At 34.9% G+C, this 21,361-nt stretch overlaps 2 protein-coding genes across 5 annotated transcripts in view; one reads left to right on the top strand and one right to left on the bottom strand.

The window, feature by feature from the left end:
- LOC108733089 overlaps window positions 1-21,361 on the top strand; it is a 114,520-nt gene that overhangs the window by 57,968 nt on the left and 35,191 nt on the right. For 2 of the 4 annotated variants that reach the window (XM_025973619.1, XM_018464141.2), the window contains exon 1: window positions 4,333-4,751. The exons of the other annotated variants lie outside the window; for them this stretch is intronic. In XM_025973619.1, the coding sequence (XP_025829404.1) occupies window positions 4,649-4,751 (103 nt within the window). In that variant the 5' untranslated portion in view covers window positions 4,333-4,648. Of the gene's footprint in view, window positions 1-4,332; window positions 4,752-21,361 lie in introns of those variants that run through there. 4 annotated transcript variants of the gene reach the window in all.
- Window positions 5,136-11,267, bottom strand: LOC108733088. The gene is made up of 2 exons (XM_018464140.1): window positions 10,955-11,267; window positions 5,136-10,899 (listed from the first exon to the last, which is right to left on the bottom strand). The coding sequence occupies exons 1-2, from the start codon at window positions 11,232-11,234 to the stop codon at window positions 5,165-5,167; spliced, it is 6,015 nt and encodes a 2,004-aa protein (XP_018319642.1). The 5' UTR covers window positions 11,235-11,267; the 3' UTR covers window positions 5,136-5,164.

The raw sequence follows: 21,361 nt of genomic DNA, 5'->3' as shown, positions 1-21,361 counted from the left end.
GTGTTTAAGAAATTCAAGAAATTCAGGAATTAAAATTTTGTAGATTGAAAATTAGTTAGTTGAAATCATATAATTCAGGTACGAAATTTCCTGATGATGAGTGTAATACTTTGAAATAACGGTAAAAGTATGCAGTATGACAACTGTTACTGTCGAATACGTTTTTATTTTTTTACGAAAACTGCTTACTTATGCTGTTAATTCACGGAATATTTCTATGTCGTACACTATCTAGCAAGTCTACATTTCTTTATACCGTTTCAGTAAATGATTGTCATAATTCATAGAGGAATGCAGTAAATGAAACCATACGAAAGCGAAAAATTTAGACACATAGTAGGTATGTGTTAGATATGTATATATATCAGAATATTACATTAAAAGAAAATCAATCAATATCGCATTAACTGTCGCCTGTTATTTGTACTATCGTTTGTGGAAAGTAAAAATGATTTGTAGTGAAATGGTATATTTATAACAAATTGCTTCTAACCCCTATTTCCTGTAAATAAATATGTTTGTTTAAAATATTTACATAACTACAATATAATAGGCAATTAAAATCACACTTATTTTATTAAAAGTGTGTAAAAGTGTATTAATAAAACTAATTAATGGAAAAAAATAAAGTAAAATATAATTTTATCCGTAAAACTCAATCGAAATATACGGTCGAAACGTCGTGGGAAATCAATCAAGTTATAACTCTCATTGGGTTTTATAGGCGAAAATTCATCCAACGAATTTAAATTTCTATTTTTTCTTAGGACTTATTAAAGTAGAATGATTATGTTTTTAACTTACTACAATAGCAGCAGAAATTACTTATAAAATAGAATAAAAAGGAAATGAAATTAAATTTATTGCTAATAAATTTTCATGGAAATCCTTAAACCAAGTGTCTTCGGCAGAGTTTAAAAATATACCTACTTATCGTTAGTAAATTGTATAATTGATATCACCAGTAAAAATATGCATAAAGGTATTGTTTTTCTTCTTTTCTATATGTACCTAAAGCAGACGTAGTAGAGGATATTCTCAGCCATGAAAAATCAAGTTTGCATTTTTTGTGTCCTTCCCGCACAAGTTTCCAAGTTATCAAGGTCAAAAAGAAATTCACAACCAAAGCATCCATTACATTTCCAGTAAAGTAAACCGATTAGCTCTTTTACCATCTCACATCAATGTTACATTATGCAGAAACAGTCGATGAATATAAAAACGGCAGCCTATCAGCTACTTTGTCTGGCATTGAACTCACTTTCATGTCGCAACATTCATTATTTTTGCCATTCATATACACACTCGCAGTCAATGTTTTCTGTGTTTCGCAGAGTCAACCACATTTTGTCATTAATAATTAAACCGAGGAAGTTGTTTTTATATCTTTGCGAAATTGTTTTATTAGGTTATTGTATGGTATAAAATGAATTTGTGATTAGAAATAAATAATCAATAAAAACGGTGCTATTTTCAAAACTTTTAGCATTATTTGGTTAGTTCCCGATGTCCCGAATAAGTCAGGGAACCTAGAAAACTCTAGAAATAATTTTGAATATGAATGTTACTGTTACCTTTAGAAGGTATTAAAAATGAATTTAAAAACATCGTGAACTGATAGTTTTATGATAACAGCTCAACTTTAATTTTCGGTTTAATTTATTACACTCACTAACAGTTTAATTATAGTTATACAGACAGTTATTTCTTTCAAATATTTGGCAATTTGTCAAATAGTATACCGTTTCGATTACTTTACCGGAATGAAATTAAGACTTACCTGTCGAACACAAAATTGAGTACCAGCATACCTGCTAGAGGAACTTAACTGAAAGTCGATGGTAAGCCAGCAGGTGTTTTGATTAAGACGTCGCACTAGCAACTGAAGTAAGTACCTGCAACATAACTGAAAGAGCGATTTGAGTTTGGTATGTTTTGCGGAAGGAAAAGCGAATGGTTCGTGGCCCCGTGGCCCATCGGAAACACTTGGCCCACTAAGGTTATTATCGGCCACTCTTCATTGATGATTCGGGAAAGGATTTCACCTATAGTCGACGGCATTATAACTAAGAACTTTCTCAAACTAAAATAGAATTATCTCGTCTTTCGTATAAAATGTAGGATTTGTTTTTACCCCACGACTTCATCCGCAGGAAAAAGAGGAGCCTGGTTCAGTTTGGACAATCACCTTTTCATATATGTAAAGTACATAGACATGTACAGCAACTATTGAACCATTTGAAGCCAATATGACAGACAATAATAAGAGATGCGTGGAATATTCACATTTGAAATACGTTGAAGATAAGATGTGATTGCGGTTTTTTATAAAAGAAAAGCAGTTGTAGTTTTTCAAATTTAACTAGACATAGGAGACCACTGAAAGACGTTGCACCCTGTATTTTTTATTTTTAGAACATTTAACGATATAAAATCTTATATAGTATTGCAAGAAGATATTAGTAATTGTTTTACGTGAAACTAATCTTTCTGCATTTTTCAATTGATCACATTCTATTTAAAATAATTAATAGTATTAATACTAATGGATAAGTTGATAACAAGGCTTGCACTTAATACATTTTATTATCTATGCTTTGAAATGAATCTTAGGGTTGGCATAGGATTTAGTTCTTCCTAATTGAACAAGGAAATTTTGATTAATTGTACTTATATTTAAAAATATAACTTTTGACTTTAAATAACGTTATTTCTTTCAATTATATTTCATTTTGATTAAGTTTATGAGAAATTCCTTCGCTAAAATTCCTCCGACTATACATATCGAAATGATACGAGAGATAAGTGAGCACTGACGTAGCTTTTACTTTTTGATTGTTGCAAAATGAATAAAAAAGTGGCGCACTGTAGGGTGCCCCGTATTTGATTGTAGCAGAGACTTCGTGTGGAGCCTGCAAGTTGTTCCACTTTCTGTAGACGGGGTACATATATATATATTGTATTGATTTGACATTTCCTTGACGAAATTTAATTAAAAATTATATACGTCAAAAGTCAGTGTCTTTATGATTTTCATTTTCTAAAAAGAAAACCAAAACCAAAAGCTTGTGCAGTGATTTGACCGTGGGAGGAAAATTTTCAACATTGCTACAGAATTTTTATTGAACGTCAACGTACTTAGAACTAACAAGTGACTTTTGAAAAGTCCTAACGATGTCTTATACAAACTTTCTATGTAGACCATTCGGGCAATTTCTATAACTTTCGGAAAACGTTTTCCGCGAGTTTACTTTTCCATTACATCCAATTTATTGAAATCAACCATAATTTATAACGATTTATAGTTGATGGAAACCTAAAACTAACTTAAAGTTTTACATGATAATAAAAAATTAACATGAAATAAAACTTCCTGAAGAAATCCTTGTTGCTGCAAGCGAATAAATTATCCATAGCTAAGCATTAGTGACGCATGAAACCCGTTTATAACAATTATTACTAGCAAGGTATAGTTGACCCTTTGAATCGACTGCTTCTATCTATTCGTACTTTCTACGTGGTTAATGTGAATTTTAATTGTGTAAAGTTTAAGAATACAATTATTCTAAAGCGTGAGAATTTGCATTCGTTGCAGTGAAATGTAGGTTGTTAGAACGGCACTTTCCAGATATATAGGAGCAAAGGTCATGTCTTACCGGAACACACTAATGTGTCGAATAAAACCAGAAATTAGATTTTTCATTATTAATAAAACATTTTGTTGTTCCTCTGAATGTACTGATATGATTTTTAGGCTTTTTGCAAAAAAATTCTTTTGTTTCCTCTTTATGACCGAAAAATGTAAAATTTAGGCAGAGAATTTTTTAAATATTACAAGAAAAATTAAATGATGTCCTTTGAATGGCATAACCCCCAATTCAGTCACAATTCGATTATCCTTTTCCCCTGTACGGGTGGACGTCCCTTATGGATCATCCTTAATTGATACGTAAATCCAAAACAAAAATAGTATAAGCCATTTCTAAGGCAAAATTTCAAAAGATTTCTTCGAAAAAATCGATAAAACAAACTAGTTTCAATGCATTTCTGCATTGAATTGTTAATTTTATGAGTAAAGGCGGCGTGAACTTGATTGTTGCATTGAAATGACATTTAAATAGATAAAGCGGTAATTGATAAAAGCGAAAGAACACAGCAATTTTCCACTGATTTCCATACAATAACTTTACCGTAACCAATGGACACTAGTTCGCTAGAGGGCAGCACTTGCAACGGGAAAATTCGCTCCTTCCTTTTCCGAGCTGGCCATCGATTTTCACAATGTCTTGCGCGAAGTGCGCGTTCAAAATCACATTTACTTCCCGTCTTTCCTCTAACACACATATCAAAATAAGCTTCAACAATAACGAACCACAAAGCATATCGTTCCGTTAAATCCTCTCTGTTGTCTTAATTATACAATAATTAACAAGTCGCAGTGATCAACTTATCAATAGCGAGACATTAATCGCGACCGAGTATGAGCTCGAACGTACGGTTATTGAAAATCATCCCATTATTGTCGTGATGGTTAAGTTGAATGAACTCGAACGTATAAAAACTTTAGGCTACGCTCGTGGTGTTGTATTTGAATATAGTGCAGTGTAGAACTAGCCTTAACGATGATTTTATTGGACATATAAGAATCATGTTGAGGACTAACAGGGGGCCGGGTCCCCCTATACTATTTTTGTTTTGGATTTCTCTGCTTGTGGTGCCCCCCTCTGTCGTAGCTGACAAGAACAAATACTGTAAGTATAGACGTACTTAAAATAAAAAAATGTGGAATTTTCTTTGAACGCGTTTTCTCCCTATTTTTGAAAGATATAGATATTGTATTTATTCGTATGTGGTTGGGTTTCTTGTTAATTTATAATTACATATGTTACCTGTACTCAGCTTTCAATGTTCTCTCATAAAGAAAAATTTAAATTTTCATAAAGATAAGGTTTATTTATAAGAAAATTTGTGAGTTAAAATAGATGGTTCTTTTCTCTGCTTTGAATATTTCCTAGCAGTTCAAATGACAAGTACAAAATAGTTGATTCAGCTTCTAGTGTGTGTGAATATTATGTCAGTGATTTTAATAAAACTAGTAGGCTGGTTTTTAATAATTTTATTGACAAGTTATGGATTTTTATTGAGTGTTGTTTATTTATAAATGTTATTCGTGAAATTCTTTCATTCGTTTGTTAATTGTCCTTTCCGAAGCGGGAAAGAACTGCAACAAATGTTTCCATTGTTTTTTGCACAAAATCAAACAAGTAGTGATCGTTTTAGACCGATACGAATAGAGGTACGGGGCCACCGTCAAACCTTGATGAACTCCAAAATACTGGCCTTTTTTAAGCACTTCAATGACTTCAGAATCGCGAGTACCGTCGTCGGCAAGAACTTCGACCACTCCAGCGTGTACAAAATACATACATTCATTATAGGTGCCTTTGAAAACAATAAAATCGCCGGGATAATAGAAGGTGCACACAAAAAAGGAAACAAGTTGTCTATTGAAATCGACATGGCATTGTCTGAATATGTAGTGTTGGAAAATGTGATGGCCGTACGCGGCGTTCATCACCAGCTCTCTATGATACGGCGATATTTCGGAAAAAACTGAAATCATTTTAAAGCCTTTCTGTTTCCTCCACAACAGTTGCATGTAACGGAGTATCCGGTTTCTGAGACCTTCCGAAATGTTTTCTCCGTCGCAAAGGGCAAGAATTTTCTCCGTTACCAAATAATGGTTTGTGAAAAGGGCGAAACTTCTTTGGGCGGCAGCACAAACCTGTGCCATGAACGTGCTGTGCACTATCAACATTAGAAATATTATGGGAATGCTGAGACCAAGTAGATAATTGCTGTTTGGATGAAAAATTTGGTGAATCTTCTTCGACGTCATTGCTGTCACGTAATTTAAATTGTCTAAATAAAAATTAATTTTTTGATTGAACGTGTTTTCTTCTAAATTAACAACGTTAAATTCCATATTTACAAACGTTACTCCGCAGTAGATTTGCATTTTTACAAAAGTATTGGCGAGTATGTGTATGGCCAAGTTGACCCAAGCGGTCGAATATAAAAAGAGAGTACGATGAAGTGAGTTCAGCGTCTTGTATTCGTTATCGTTGAAATAATGGTACACATGTTGAATTCGTGCGTTTTTAAAAAGCCTCAAGATACAAAACGCTTTATATCTTCCTGCAACAGAACCAGGAGCAATCAGGGGAATCACGTCTAACGGAACAACAGCCAGGATATCCGCAATAAAAAAATACTTGGATCGCCAAACCCTTTTCCAGATGTATTTGTAATCGTCGACGTAGTAACCGAGTTTGTCTTTGTAAGCGACAAGTATTATGAAGAAGTTAAGAAAGTGTAGAATGTCGGTGGCAAATAAAATGTATAATTCGGGAGTTTCAACGATCTCCACGGAACAACAGTATATATTGAACACGACGCCTAAATAGCAGACAAAAATTAAATGGAAACACCTCCATACCTTCCGAAAATTATAAACAAATGGATTTTTACGAGTGTACGAATATTTCTGCAAACGTTTTGTCTCCACCGGTGGTACGAAGCGTCCTTTCAAAAAGTCTATATGTATCGCAGTGAGGTTGCGAAACAATCTTTTACATCCCGGATGCTCGCCCAATATATTATGAAAGAGTGTTGTTTTTATAGATAAAAATTCTACATTTTCGGAGGCTATTATAGCTATAGATTGTCTTGCGTTTTCGTACGTATCCAAATTACCAAACATCGATCCCATGTATAATTTTGTCAGTATCGATCCATCAGGCCCCACCACCTCAACCGAACCATCCAAAAGAAAGTATACGTTCGACACAATGTCATTAATTGCTGCTATGAAACAACCCTTGATCGCCACGTCGTGGGTAAGGTGAATGCATAGATCGCGAAAGAAAATTACGCTCTCCTCTGATGATAATATTGAATATTCTTGCAGAATTTTCCCATACATATCGTAGAAAATGTCTTTCTTAATGCACAACGGGAAATTATCGAACACGCTCCGTCTCGGCAATCCCTTCTTTCTGTGCCATTTAAGATTGAAATGTCTGAAAACCTGATTCTGCAAAAGCGGTCTGATATGTTCTTTGCGCATAATTCTTTTGACCAAAGTCAGAATTGTATTGTGTCGTAAATAACGATTACCTATTGCTAAATGCTCATTTACAACAGTTGAAAACATGAATGCCAACGTAAAAAAGCTTGTCACCATGATAAAACTGACTATAGTAGCTGACGACATATCTGCTAGGCGAAGTTTGAGGGCTCCGCAACTAGTGAAGGATACAGTTGCCAAATAGAGACCGTAGAGCTGAACATGTTCGGGAGTCAAAGGTCTTTTGCTGGTCACGCTTGTAATCCAAGTGTCCGTTTTGCAAACAACTTCAGAAGTGTATTCGGCACTTTCTCCTATATTTTTTCCAAAATGACAAGCCTGTCGTACCAAGCAATTTCCCAGTATAATACAAAAACTAAGGAATGGTGGAATGAACTTGACATTGGCGAGAAATGAACTGATCCTGAGGCCGTGATTTTTGGCATAACTGATAACGCCAGCGTATCTGTACGATTGCAACAGCAAAAGATAAACGTAGAAATAATAGTTTTCGCGAGGAAACAGCCAATAGAAAGGGGCGGTTCCGATAAAATCGGTAACGAACGAATGACTTAGATAATGTGAGGCTGTTTTCAGCGGATGGGAAACCAATATACCTTCGTCGTTGTAATAACAAACGTGCAATCTTAAATACATGTCCAGGAACGGGAACAGGTCAAGAGTGAAGGCCAAATACTGTCCCGATAACGGATTCGTAGATGAAAAATAAAAGCAATGCCACAAAAGACTCACCAGAAAGAAGAAGCATCTTGATGTCTCCCAAATTATCAGAAATTTACCGTCTGGTAGAAACGTATATCGCAAAAGAAAGTACTGAATCCAACCCCACGACGATCTGTCGAACGGTACGTAATACTCGTATTCTTCCGGGGAACCGATGGGCAAATTGTATCCAAAAGAATTTACTGATGGCGTTTTTGGCGGCGCGCTTTCTATCAGTTCCCGAACAAGATCCACTGTGTACCTGCTTCTCATATTACGAAGTTTAGCCGCGATCTGCAGATCGTTCATTATTTTCGTGAAACGAGAAAAATCTCCAGGGTATTTGGTGTTTACAAGTTTCCAAGTTTTAGTGCTTATTTCCAGAAAAATGACAGTGCTTGCGCTAATGTAACTGTTCACAACGTTGACATTCAACCACGTTTCCAAAAACAACAAATGATCTCCGGGCGCGTAAAGTCTATCGTCTAGAACGTCATTTTCGCTAACCTTTTTTATGTAACCTCTCAAGATAAAAATTGACGCGTTACACATTTGACCTGAATAAACTAGAGCTTCGCGATCTGGGAGACTTTTTACCGAGGCATTTGCACAAATTTCTCGTAACGCTTCGCTAGATATGTTTCTAAACAATGGATTCTTAAGGAGCTTCTGATAAAACATGTGCGTCTTGTACAACGTTCTAACATTATCGGGGTACAGTGGAAGATTATGCAGAAGATCGTTCCCGTTAGCAATATGCCAATTGGTAATCAAAAGACGATTCAAACGACGCCGAAGACCATCCGAAAAGTTATATTTTTTCGAAAAGTAATGAATTTCGTTGATAAACATCTTGTAGTTGATTTTGGAAAATTCTTGTAAAATGTGTATCGCGCAAAGGTGCGAGAATGCTATGAGGAATAAGAATAGCGATATGAGCCGTAACAGAGCAGAAAATTGCGGGCTGTTTTCCAAAACATGAATTTTGCCTAATATACCGTTATTTGCGACGATCGTTTCTGTTGCAAAAAAATACCAAAACATAGTGGTATCTTCCTCGTCAGTGGCTCCGATCATATCTCCTACCAGAAAAGCGACGCAAGCGCAACAAAAATACAGTGCAAGAAAAATTACAATGTGAATAAAGTAAGTCCAGGCCAATGATTCTGTCGAAGACCTTTTCTGTCTCTCCTTAAAAAAAAGGTAAATTCGCCACAATTTCAAGCATCTGTTTCCTTTGATAAGAGTGACGTTTCTATCTGTCATTTTGTGATCGAAAATACAAAGGAATATTTCGGTGGGAAATGCCGCAAATAAAGCGAGATAAAATCTCGCGTGTCTTACATGGTAACTGATTATATCTTTCATTCTTACCAGATAGTTGTCGTTATGTTTGACAACTGTACTGAGTAAAATATAAGTATCGAAAACGTATAAAACCGTTATAAATTCGCTAAATCGTTTCATCCAATAAGGAACGGTGGCCAGTCCGAAACCATAAAAAAGGAAGAAAGCTGTAAATAATATTGCCAGTATGATGATGGCAATGTCCCAAACTGTCTTAATCACATTCTTTGATGTTATTATCCACGGGAATGTCGTGCTTTTGAATACCGAGTCGTCACTCATCGCAGTCCTGTCGGCAATCACAAGCATGTCCAAGTTTTCCGCAGTGAATTGCATATCCTTGAACCTTTCCATCGAAAAGTCCATTGCTAAAAACAAGTTTTGAATTGTATGTTTTGACGATGTTATTTCATCTTTCATCATTAAACTGTGCAATGTTAACTTCAACCACATAATACTGTTCTGGTCTAAAGTGGTCGATGTACTCAGTTTTTGATTGGCCAGCGTCGCCAATTGTTTAAGCTTTCTGGCCCTATCGATTCTTTTATTTATGGCGGCGTTAACCTTCCCGTAATTTTCTGGAAATTTAACTGAACATTTTTCGAACTCTTTCCTTTCCAGTAAGTAAATAATACAGTACGTTTCGCATCTGACAGTTGTGATCGATTTAGTATTTACAACGAGGCTCGATTCACCAAGAATAGTGCCTTCCGTAAAGGTCATGAGAGCCGTGTCTTCGTCCCATTTTGACATAACTTTGATCTTACCACTTGCCAGATATATCATTTTGTTCTTAATTGTGTTCCTTCGAAAAATGACTTGGCCTGCAAATAAATGCTCGTGCTTTACCATCGAGGCTAGTACTCTGAGAAAAGCGAAATCCATTTTCCTAAACACCTTAGAATGCTTAAACAATGGACAGTTGATATCCAAAAAGAGATCTTTCTGCATCGAGCTTGCTATTACATCTGAAAAGTTCATATCAACGTCCAAATACCCCTGCCTGTGAACCCATATTGTTTGATAAACATCTTTGAACGTGTCGTGTAGATCTTGCGTACTTGACAAATACTTCCATCGAACGTCAAAAAACTTCTTGATGGTCAAAAAGACATATTTCTTTTTGAGAACGGCTTTCAGTTTTGTCAAAACGAGAGCCAATGAATAAACTGTGAAGTATGCAAAACCAATGAACATTGCTAACGTTATGTACAAATGAAGAAAAGTATCTCCGCCCTCGATTACAGCGAACATTGTAACCAAACTGATACATGTTGAGCCCAGTTTAGTTACAGCCGATGTCAATTCGCTAGGCGGGCCTGGCCATTGATACTTTAAAATGGTATAACCCGCGGAAATTGATGTACACATGCTGAGGGCAATAAAGAAAAAGGCGTTCAAGTACAGGGCAGCTATGTGATTCACGCCGACCGTCTCTCTAAAGTCGGCAAACAGGTAGAGTAACCTGATAATTCTTAAAATTTCGTTCATTTGAAGGAAGGAGGGTAAGTACTGACTCTTGTGGGCAATCGAACTTGGAAAGAAAACAGCTAACGGTATACATGAGAGAAAGTCGCATACCAATACCGAATTTGGCAGAAAAAGGTTTAACGATGTACTTCTTTGGGTACGATGTATTTTAGCCATGGTGTGCAATAATGTGTCCAGAAAGTACAGAAGACACAGGTAAGCATACGTCACTGAAACATAACAATATAAATCGAAATACTTGTTAATCACAAACAACGAACTTACATATATTGGATTTGTAATAATGTTCGTCTGGATCGAATTTTAGTATTGACACGGAAGCGATAATAAGTAGAATTCTTACAGTGACAAGTGCCATCAAGACAACTCTCCAAACAGGATCGAATGGAATGTGAAGTATTTTTCTCCATCCTTCGTCCTTTTTGTCCTTGGTGGTTGTGGGTTCTTCTGTATAATTAAGGTATATTTTGTCCCATTCATCAGACGATAATGAATGACTATCGACAGTTTTATTTGCCGATAACTCTTCCAACATGATACTCATCCTCTCTATTGATAAAATAAGTATTAACGTTACACGAATCGCCTTCAATTTTTGTAAATAGTTACGGATTTGCCATGGAGTTGAGTTTGTTTGAACAGCCACAAATCTCTAGATCAGAGAATTACATTTTTTATGAAAATTCGGGCTCCCTTAGGAAAATTAATATATTTAGTATATTCTAAGGGTTGCTAAATCTTTTAAAATTAGTTTGCGAATACGTGTTTTGCAAGATATACAAACAGAAAAAGAACGACATATATACAAAAAAAAGAAGAAAATACATACGACGATCACAAACATATATACATGAAGAAACCTGAATGGACTATAATGCTAGAGCTCCCTCTCCCTTATCGCTGGTAGGTGAAGTGTCGGAGTTAGCCAAATAGTAAACAAAAGAAAAAACAAAAGAAAACTTTGATGGTTGCCATTGGTCGGTGGAATATCAGAGATGATCTCTGCTTAAAAAAAAAATTTTTGGGTGTTTCATTCCCACCAGCCAGTAATGCTGGTGGGCGGGCAGTCCCTCCGGACTACGCTGGAAGGTAGGGCGGAAGGCCCTCTTCAGTCTCCTTTCAGGAATCGTGGGAATGGGTGGTTGGTGGTTCGGGTGAGAAAGATGAGACGGATGAAATGAAGACAGAAGAGAATGAAAGATTATCTGTAGAATATTACTGCCTCAGCATTTGTCTAAGTGATTCAAGGAAACCACAGAAAAGCTTGGATAGATGCAGACGTACCGAAAATCGAACCGGCTTCCTCCCGGATGTTAAACCTCGGTCTTTGCTCATTCCGGGACCGGTATTTATACCACCTTGGGGTAGCAAAAAGGGGTGGAAAATAGAGGAGTTGACGGTGGAGTAATGAAATAGGGTAAAATTGGTAAACAAGAAACGAATACAGGATAACAGGTACTTAAGGGCAAAAAACGGACAGGTTGATTGTGGATAGGTAGGCATACCGGTCGTTAGAGGAAGTGTATATGTTTTTTGGGAATAAATGTTGCATGTACTTTTCGGCCAGGTACAACAAGGGAAAGAAACTTAGTTTCTTTGACTTTGTGACATACGAACTGTGCTGTTCTTCCTTCAGCTATCATAAGTAAAGGGTAGATGATTATAAAGTAATTATTTAGATACCTACTAAGCTCTGTCTCTTACTTCTACATTGAAAAAGAATAAAAACCAATCAATGTAGTTAGTATATGTACATAAATATGTATAAGGATAGGCGGTGGTGATGATGATAGGAACATATTACATCATTTTCGCCCTTATGCGTTCGTTTGTTTCTTTTTCAGTCGTTTTCCTGCAAACGTAAATCAATATTTAATATATCTATTGACATTTTAGTATCAGTCGTGCATGAAAAATGGAGGGCAATGAACTCGGGGCGCCCCCTGTGTTCCACAAAAACCTTCCCGTTATTAAACAAACGACAAAGCTAACGACGGCATTGTCAGCGGGCAGTGGGGTAACGTGGCAGTACATCGGAAGTACGCACATACGTATTGTTCATCTTCACTAAATTACTAACACAGTGGGCAAAACTAATAAAGGAAAATGGGAACGTCGCATTAGGTCGACGGAAAAATCGGAAAAATTTAATGTGTCCTAGTGGGATTGATCATTATTTTGAATTTTGCCTTGTAACTGAACAGCTGATGATACAATATTCTTGAATTAACTGACCACTACAATCTCTCAGTAAAGGATAAAAGGACTTCTCAAGCCTTCTTTCGATATCCAGCACGTCATTAATTAACCAGAATTTTTAATTAAAGTTTGTTCTTTGTCGTATCCGAGGTCGAACTTAAAAACTGCTATAAGAATAGTTTGGTTTAAATGTCTATATTCGGTATGACAGAAACATTCTTATCTTAATAGTATAACGTTTAGAGTATGTACCATGCCCACTTGAACGGCTCCAACTCGCCAATTCGATAATTCAACAGTTATTATGAATTACAATAAATATTTGTAACATAAACCATCTGTTTGTTTTTGTGTTACCTATGAGATTGTTGTGAAAATATCGGCAAGTATGTGATGAACTGTGTGAAAAAATTATAATGTTATATAGTGTGATGCATCTTGTGTGTTCTAAAGATTGCTGGAGGCGGTGGTGAAAGGGCCAGTATTTGTGACTTTGGTGTCCAAGTAATGGGAGGAGGACTTTCTACTTTGGGTTGCGTAATATCATTCACAAAAGCGACACTGCAGGGGGTTGTTTACAGTAGGGATGAGAGTTAAGGTGAAGGGGTGTATAAAATTGAAAGGGAGAGAGAGAGAAATCGAGATAAGGGAACGAGAACGAGTGGAGTGAGTTCCTAGTCTCGACGACTGACTGCAAGCTGCAAGGTTTAGATCAAAAGCTCCAGCCATGTATGCAGAGGTTTATTTCTGAACTTATCGCAGACACGAGAAATATTCGCCAAAGTTATGAATTCTGCACAAAGCTTCCCAACTGAGGACTCGTGAAGAATGCCGTAATTAAACGGACGATCTCTTAACTCTTTGTTGAAGATAGTTTACCTCAACAGAACTATTATAACGTGGCTTCGGGGAAAGGAAAATTGTTGGAGTATTTTCACGTCGTATAGCTCGCATGCGGTAGTTTCTTCCGTTCGAGTTCAAAAGTTTTCTTAACGACACCACTCGGATCATTATTATTTTCGTACAACATACACTCAGCTCTATTTTAAAATGCAATTTATTTCGAATTCCCCTTGTAGCCTCCACTAAGTTGCTTTTTCTTCCCAACAGCTATAACAATCAACTTAACTATATGTATATCCGCTAGTTATTGAGTAAATACATATGTGTCTAACTAGCTCTTTATGACTTTCGGCTCTCACATTACGTACATTACCTCTAATTCTATTTGCATATCGCTTGTCTACCAATATTTTTATGAATTTTCATTTCCATTTTCTGTTTTATTTAAATCTAGTTGCTGTCAATACATATACCTATAGAAATAATAAATTCTCAAACTTTTTTCTTTTTACCATATGCAAAATTGAGAAACTTAAAAAACGGAAAATCATTGAAATTCATTCATGGGTTCCTNTCTACCAATATTTTTATGAATTTTCATTTCCATTTTCTGTTTTATTTAAATCTAGTTGCTGTCAATACATATACCTATAGAAATAATAAATTCTCAAACTTTTTTCTTTTTACCATATGCAAAATTGAGAAACTTAAAAAACGGAAAATCATTGAAATTCATTCATGGGTTCCTGGTTATCATTATCAGTTATTTTACTTGTTCGTTTTGAATTTCCCTTCAATCCCTATTTTAACGTTGGCATCTAGTTACGTCAACCCACACGTAGAAGTTTGATCGATTCATACTATTGTCACCTCTGAAGTGAAGACGTTAGGCATAAAGTCATAATACGTAGTGGGTCGCATCACATATTAAATTAAGTTTTTCAAGGTTTACCGTTCTAGTAGGTACATTAGTCAATCATGAATGCATATCAGGTGATGTATATATTCCAAATAAATAGAAATTTGAATTGTTTTGGAAACATTTATATTAAGAGTACACGTACGGATAAATATTATAATATAAATGTTATCGGAAATGAAAATGAAATCTAGGAATTGTATACAATTCCTATGAAATTAATACAATTCCGAGGTTATTTAGGAAATGTATAAAATATTGTTTCAATGATTTTTTAATATACATATATCCTGGGAAATATATACATTGCCTAGGAATTGTATGGAATTCCGATATTGTACTAGGAAATATATGAAATTAATATTTATAAAATAACAATATTTTATACATTTCCTAAATAGCCTCGGAATTGTATACATTTCCTAGGGATTGCATACAATTCCTACATTTCATACATTTCCGGTTACATAAACATTTAAAAGATATGTGGTTTCCCCAAAATTAATAATGTGCAGTCTAATACAATTTGTGGTGCATTCCAATTGTGTAACACTTGTTATAACAAACTGTATTCCTAATACGTGAGGTTTACAGGATTGCTTGTAATGTTTCGGAGGTTCAAAGACCTGTGAAACAGCATTATTATTAGACTCAATGCATCGATATTTTTCAATTATCGAATATTTATCATTGGTCTTTATTTAGATTTAGTTTTCTGACTTAGCAAGAGGCCTACAGCAAACTTCGACCTTAGACGCCGATCTACCGTCGGATCTATCGCTCGACGATTTTATTTTTCCTGGCATGGGTCCTATATGCACAACCCTAGTAGTATTTTCAATACCAAAAAATAAATGATTTTTCTTAAAGTAGATACACGCATGTGTTATAAGACACTTTGTTGGTGAAATTAAGTTGCCGTCATGTTTGTTTAGAGGGCGTCTTGAAAAGCTTTTCGTTCACTCCAAGACAAAATTGGGAAGTACCTAAAAAGTCACCGTCGTACTACTGTAATGACGCGTCGCAGTTTTCTTTTTACTTGTATAATACAGAGATTGAAAGAAGTGAAGCTCTGATACTGCTACTACTACTAACTAGTACATACACTACACCCTCACTCTCTGCTGCATCCTCAAGAACGAACGAAGCTCATGTCTGTCGAGATTTCCAACTTAATTTGAAATAAGAACCAACCTCGACACTCCAATCTTGGCAACAGATCGTGCCTGTTATTGCGAAGTTGCTTCCTCTGACAACAACCTCTGACTTTCTTTCGCCCTTTCCCTGCAAGTGCAATATTTCACAAAACACATTTAAAGTTTAACCGGCAAATCCTCGTAATTCGGACTTTCGTGATACTGTTGTGGAAAATTAATGGGAAACTTATTATGAATACGTAAACGAACCAATCTAAAGTGACCATTTTTTTGCAAAACATTAGCTCCTAATCACTATGCAACAAATGAATTAAATTGTAAAAATTGTGAAAATTATAACACAAGTGGACCTCGCTGGAGCATACGTAATCCCAAAATGTAGCATCGTGCTACAGATGGCGTTTACTGCGCCATTTGTTGTATTTTCAATTATAATACTGTTTGAGTGAAAAGGCTTTTAATAAAAAAATTACCCTTTGTTTAGTCTCAGTAAGTCAGCGTCCTCACTGGGTTTCTAAATATCCTAAACGGGGGTTCCTTTCGAGAAGTCGTTTTTAATTAAATCCTAAACTTTCGTTAGCAATTCCTATTTTCTGGTTTACTATGAATTTTCATCGACAAAGTCAGTCATATAATATACAAAAAAAGGAAACTGTAAACACTATTATGAAATGCTACAGCCATAGCAGTAATTTAATATCTAATACATGAGGATATGTAAGTATCCTGTAAGTTATTCGATATTAATCAACCATACAAATATGATGCGGATATGAAATTGTTTCACACTTTAAAAGAGAGTTATTTTTTCCATTAGTTTGTTATGTAACTATACAAAGAAGTTAGATATAAACCTTTTAGCATGTTAATGGCATTTGTTAATTGTAATCAAAAACATTCTTGAAATAAATACATAATTCCGACTAAATAAATGTTTAAATAAAAGTACAACCTCTATCGGGTGCAAATAAGTGAACACATATTTTTCTTGTATTTTTTTAAGGGAAAAGCACAGTATGAATCACATATTGTTAAGAAAATTAGTTTTTCATCTTGGGAAATAATGGAATTTTTTTCGGTGCTCTAACAGCTTCGTATCGATTTCTTGCATTGTAGGTCGAGCCTTTAGTTCGTACATGAGAAAGCGTTCAGTTACGACGTCGATTTGGTTTAAGACTTCTTACCCTCAAATTCAACAGAAGTTTGCCCTAAAAACCTCGAAAGTTTCTACACCTTCGTACATGTATGTATTATAAGAAGGCCTTTAAGAAATCTCTAATAGTTTTTCCATTAGAAGTGAAATGGAAATTAATATTTTTAAAGGTCTTTGTGGTTATTCGTCCCGTAGGAAAAATTTCCATTCTATTTCCATTAAAAAAATGTCATTTAATTACCACTGATAATAATTAATGGTAATAAATGGAGAATTGCCAATGGGATGAATGGAATTTCCACTAGAATTCTNAATTTTAATCACGCTTGCATATTCATTTTTGCTGAATTATTACTATTTGTTGCAAGATGGAGAATATCTATCTGGTAGCCGAACGTATAAAAACCGAACTGGTAATAAATGGAGAATTGCCAATGGGATGAATGGAATTTCCACTAGAATTCTCGAACTCAATGGGACTTCCGTTGCTGAACGCAATGGAACGAATGGGATTTCCCTTGCGTTCCATTGGAACTTCCATTCCTCAACCCAATGGAAATCCTAGTGTCAATTCTTTATTTGTTACTTTTAATTATTGCTAGTGGTAATTAAATGAAATTATTTTTAATCAAGATGAAATATGAGGAAAATATTAATTACATGACAATTATTATTCCAAATAATGTCTTGTTTATTAATTTTACAACTTGCTGTGACGATCAGCACGTTTTCCTCATTTTTTTAAATAAATTTTAATCATCTCAAACCAGATCTTCTCCATTTTTAGGTACCCAATTGTTTTTNATTTTAATCATCTCAAACCAGATCTTTTCCATTTTTAGGTATCTACCCAATTGTTTTCCCATTTAATGGTTTTAAATAGAATTTATAAATTTTGCATTGGTTCCCATTGAAAATCAATGGAAATTTTTCCTATGTAAATATTAATGGAATTATTTTAAATGGAAACAATTATTTTTCCATTTATGCCAAATGGTTTTCAATGGAATTTACAAATTTTCCATTGATTCCTATTGAAGTAGGTAATCATTTTAGTATCTTTACGTATTTACTCGGGTTTACTTTTCTTTTACTTCCAAATATACAGTAGTTACATTTATCAATTTATTACAATGACAATAAAATAATTCGAAGTGGTTTGTATTCTGTCGAAACTGCCAGGCGCGGATCGCGATTTCTATCTTTGTGGATCTCATCAGTCCGACAGAACACAGACCAACATTTACCAGCTGCCTGCGACGCGCTGATGAGATCCGAAAAGATCGAAATCGCGATCCGCGTCTGGCGGTTTCGACAGAATACAGACCACTTCGAATTATTTTATTCGATTACGGTAACGTGCCTATCACGTTGAGGTTAGCTACGCCAGGATTCGTTTCAGCAAGGAGATATCCATATATTTAAATGGACCTTGTTGGAGCATACGTAATCCTAAAATGTAGCATCGTACTACAGATGGCGTTTACCGCGCCTTTTCCTCTGACTTTCCTTGTAATACTAAGAAAGCAGTTCTTACCATAGCTCTCATCCTCTGAACTTCCTTTAATTGGTAACTAATCTCTTCCTTTTGTACTACAAATATAAATTGACATATATATAATATATAATGTACAATAGGTGCTTATGTAAGAGTATTTCTAACTTTTGATTAAACGTTCTTAATAAATTTTACGATAATGAGATTTTAAAAGGATTAAGTAATAGCAAGAGGATAAATTAAAACCGGAAATAGAAATCGCCACTGTTCTACCGTCCCTTTAATAAATAATTAGAAGAAAGGGCTCAGTTAACTGATTTCGCCGCAAACAATTTCGTAGCGTTTACTAAACAATACAGTGAGAATATTCGGGAATCTAGCAAATTCCAGAGAGCAGCGGTAACGGACTGGTGGAGCCCTACTACAGCAATTACACGATGACCCTGGCCGACCGTGCTTGCAGAAAATCACGGACCTGCAGGTTAACCGGATACCCCAATCCTTTCAACTGTGCTATTAATTAAAGTCGAAAGTTGTTACCCTGAATGCGAAATAACAACTTACCAGAGGTACCAAAATTAAATGCAGAAAATGAATAATCCACAATGGAGCTGGAGATCCGATTAGGTTAGATTAGATTTTATAGTTTTGGTTTCGGTTTAATAACTTTACTATACATATAAGTAAAGATTGTTTAATATTAAAATGTTGTTGTTTGCTAAAATTAAAAATATTTTAGATCTGCACGTTTCTATTGGCTGCAGCTCTTTCAGTGTTTTCATATGTTTCTCCGAAATGTATATTTAATAAATTAAATGATTAAGTTAAAAGATGACAATAACTGCATCAACTCCATCGTAGAAGTTGTCATTTCAATATATGGATTTTCCTAGCAATAATCCTTTAATATAACAGATGAAATCAATGTTAAGAATGATTAAGATTATGTTGAAGATTGCAAAATTAAAATTTGATGTATTTAATCAGTTTCTTTTTAAATTTGAATTTTTTCATATAATCGTTGCAAGGGGCATGCAGTGTAAGGTCATATTTAAAGAAAGGTGTCATTTTTTTGACACTACAATCAGAAACTTAGGTAGATGTACTTTAGAGCGTTTGTAATAAACGTTTTCTAAAGAAAAAATTTTAGATGCGTTTATCATTTATAAATGTTGAAATACGTATTATCTAAAAATCAATATAATACGTTCCAATACGTATCTTCTAAGGGTCAAAAATTGCTTTATAGAAATAGATCACCATTTTGAATTTAATGTTCGTTAGCTACCATTTACTAACGTTAGTATAATTGTTTAGGCTTTGTGACAAATATACGCGCTGTATTTGCCTATACTTACATTCATTTATATATAGAGTTATGAAAGTGTAATATTTCATCATAACTCTGACTATTTTAAGATGGTTTACTTTAGGAAATTACAAACTTGAGTACGCGCTCATAAATTGTCAACTTTTCCAACTGAGACCTCATATACTGACGTGTAGTTAACATAAATTTTGGAGACGTTTCGATAGTACATTTTTGAATACTATTCGCAATATAGTCGGTAGGATCTACTTATTATGGAAAGCCTGGAATGTACGGGCGGGTGTTTTTTGGGAATATTAGCTGGAGCGAACCCTTATTTACATTTCGTAATGTATATCTATGTAAATATACGTTTGCCTTTGTTCGTTAGCGGCGAAGAAACTGGCGCATTTGTAAACTCTGGGACATTCGGCGGCAACGAGATAAGTAAAAAAAGGATGACTCTCCATTTTAATTAGGACGTGGGCATTAATTTTAATCACGCTTGCATATTCATTTTTGCTGAATTATTACTATTTGTTGCAAGATGGAGAATATCTATCTGGTAGCCGAACGTATAAAAACCGAACGTGATGATGGTTAATGAGACACTTTTATATTTTTGTAGGATTAATGATAATGACGGTTGTTATAATATTATATTTTAATGGATAGAACATCAAAACTATTTAAAATGTAAACGATATAATTACAAACATTTTTCACAAAACGTAAACTCGATAAGAATTATATTGAGATTTTGTTTGAATTGGGCGCCAATTTATCTCGTATTTAATCCAAAACAAATATTAGGTATTCTGTGGAAGAATAACATTGTTTGATATAGTATTATGTACATATATATTGTATAACAAGTGAGGATGAAGTACTTATATTTATTTATTAAAGATTTACTTATTATATTCGTAATAACCAAGGATCAAAAATTTATCTATTTATTCAATAAGAAGTTTAGGTACATTAAGACTATCATAACTTTTACTTCATAAATTAATTAATAATCAAAATAATTCTTATTACACGACGGTGAAATCTCAGAGGTTTTTTGGGCAATCACAAGCGCAATACGAAGGAAACTACTCGTCGGAATATTTGGTTTCATCATCATAAGGTCGTCAGTCCTAGGACTGGTTGGACACGCACCTCCACTCTTTTCTATCCTGAGCGAATCTTCGCATTTCCCTAAAACTAGAACAACCCACACCCTTAACTATTTACGAACAGTAATCTAATCTAGGTCTACCTCTACCCCTCCTAACTCCCGTTTCTATCTCTAATATGTCTTTGACTACACCTTCATTCCTGAGAAGGTGTCTTACCAACCTATCTTACCTATTTCTTATTGACTTCCTTAGAGTCCTCTGTTCTCCTATTCTTCCTAATACCTCTTAATTTTTAACCTTCTCTACCCTCGGTATCCTCATCATTCGCCTGTAACACCACAATCCGAACGCTTCTAATCTTTTCTTTTCCGCCGCGCCCACTGTCTATGTTCCACACTCATACAGCGCCGTGCTCCAAACATTCACCTTTAACAATCTTTTTAGATTTTTTAAATTAACCGACTTGACT

The sequence above is a fragment of the Agrilus planipennis genome, unplaced genomic scaffold (assembly GCF_000699045.2).
Source record: "Agrilus planipennis isolate EAB-ADULT unplaced genomic scaffold, Apla_2.0 scaffold51, whole genome shotgun sequence".
Lineage (NCBI taxonomy): Eukaryota > Metazoa > Arthropoda > Insecta > Coleoptera > Buprestidae > Agrilus > Agrilus planipennis.
This window is presented reverse-complemented; position numbering and strand designations above follow the sequence as displayed.

What these genes read in the sequence shown, in the direction of transcription:
- LOC108733088 (XM_018464140.1), bottom strand. Translation starts at nt 11,234, where the DNA reads ATGAGTATCATGTTGGAAGAGTTATCGGCAAATAAAACTGTCGATAGT. An exon ending in TTATTACAAATCCAATATAT is followed by an intron (nt 10,900 to 10,954) that starts GTAAGTTCGTTG and finishes GTTATGTTTCAG; the next exon opens with TGACGTATGCTTACCTGTGT.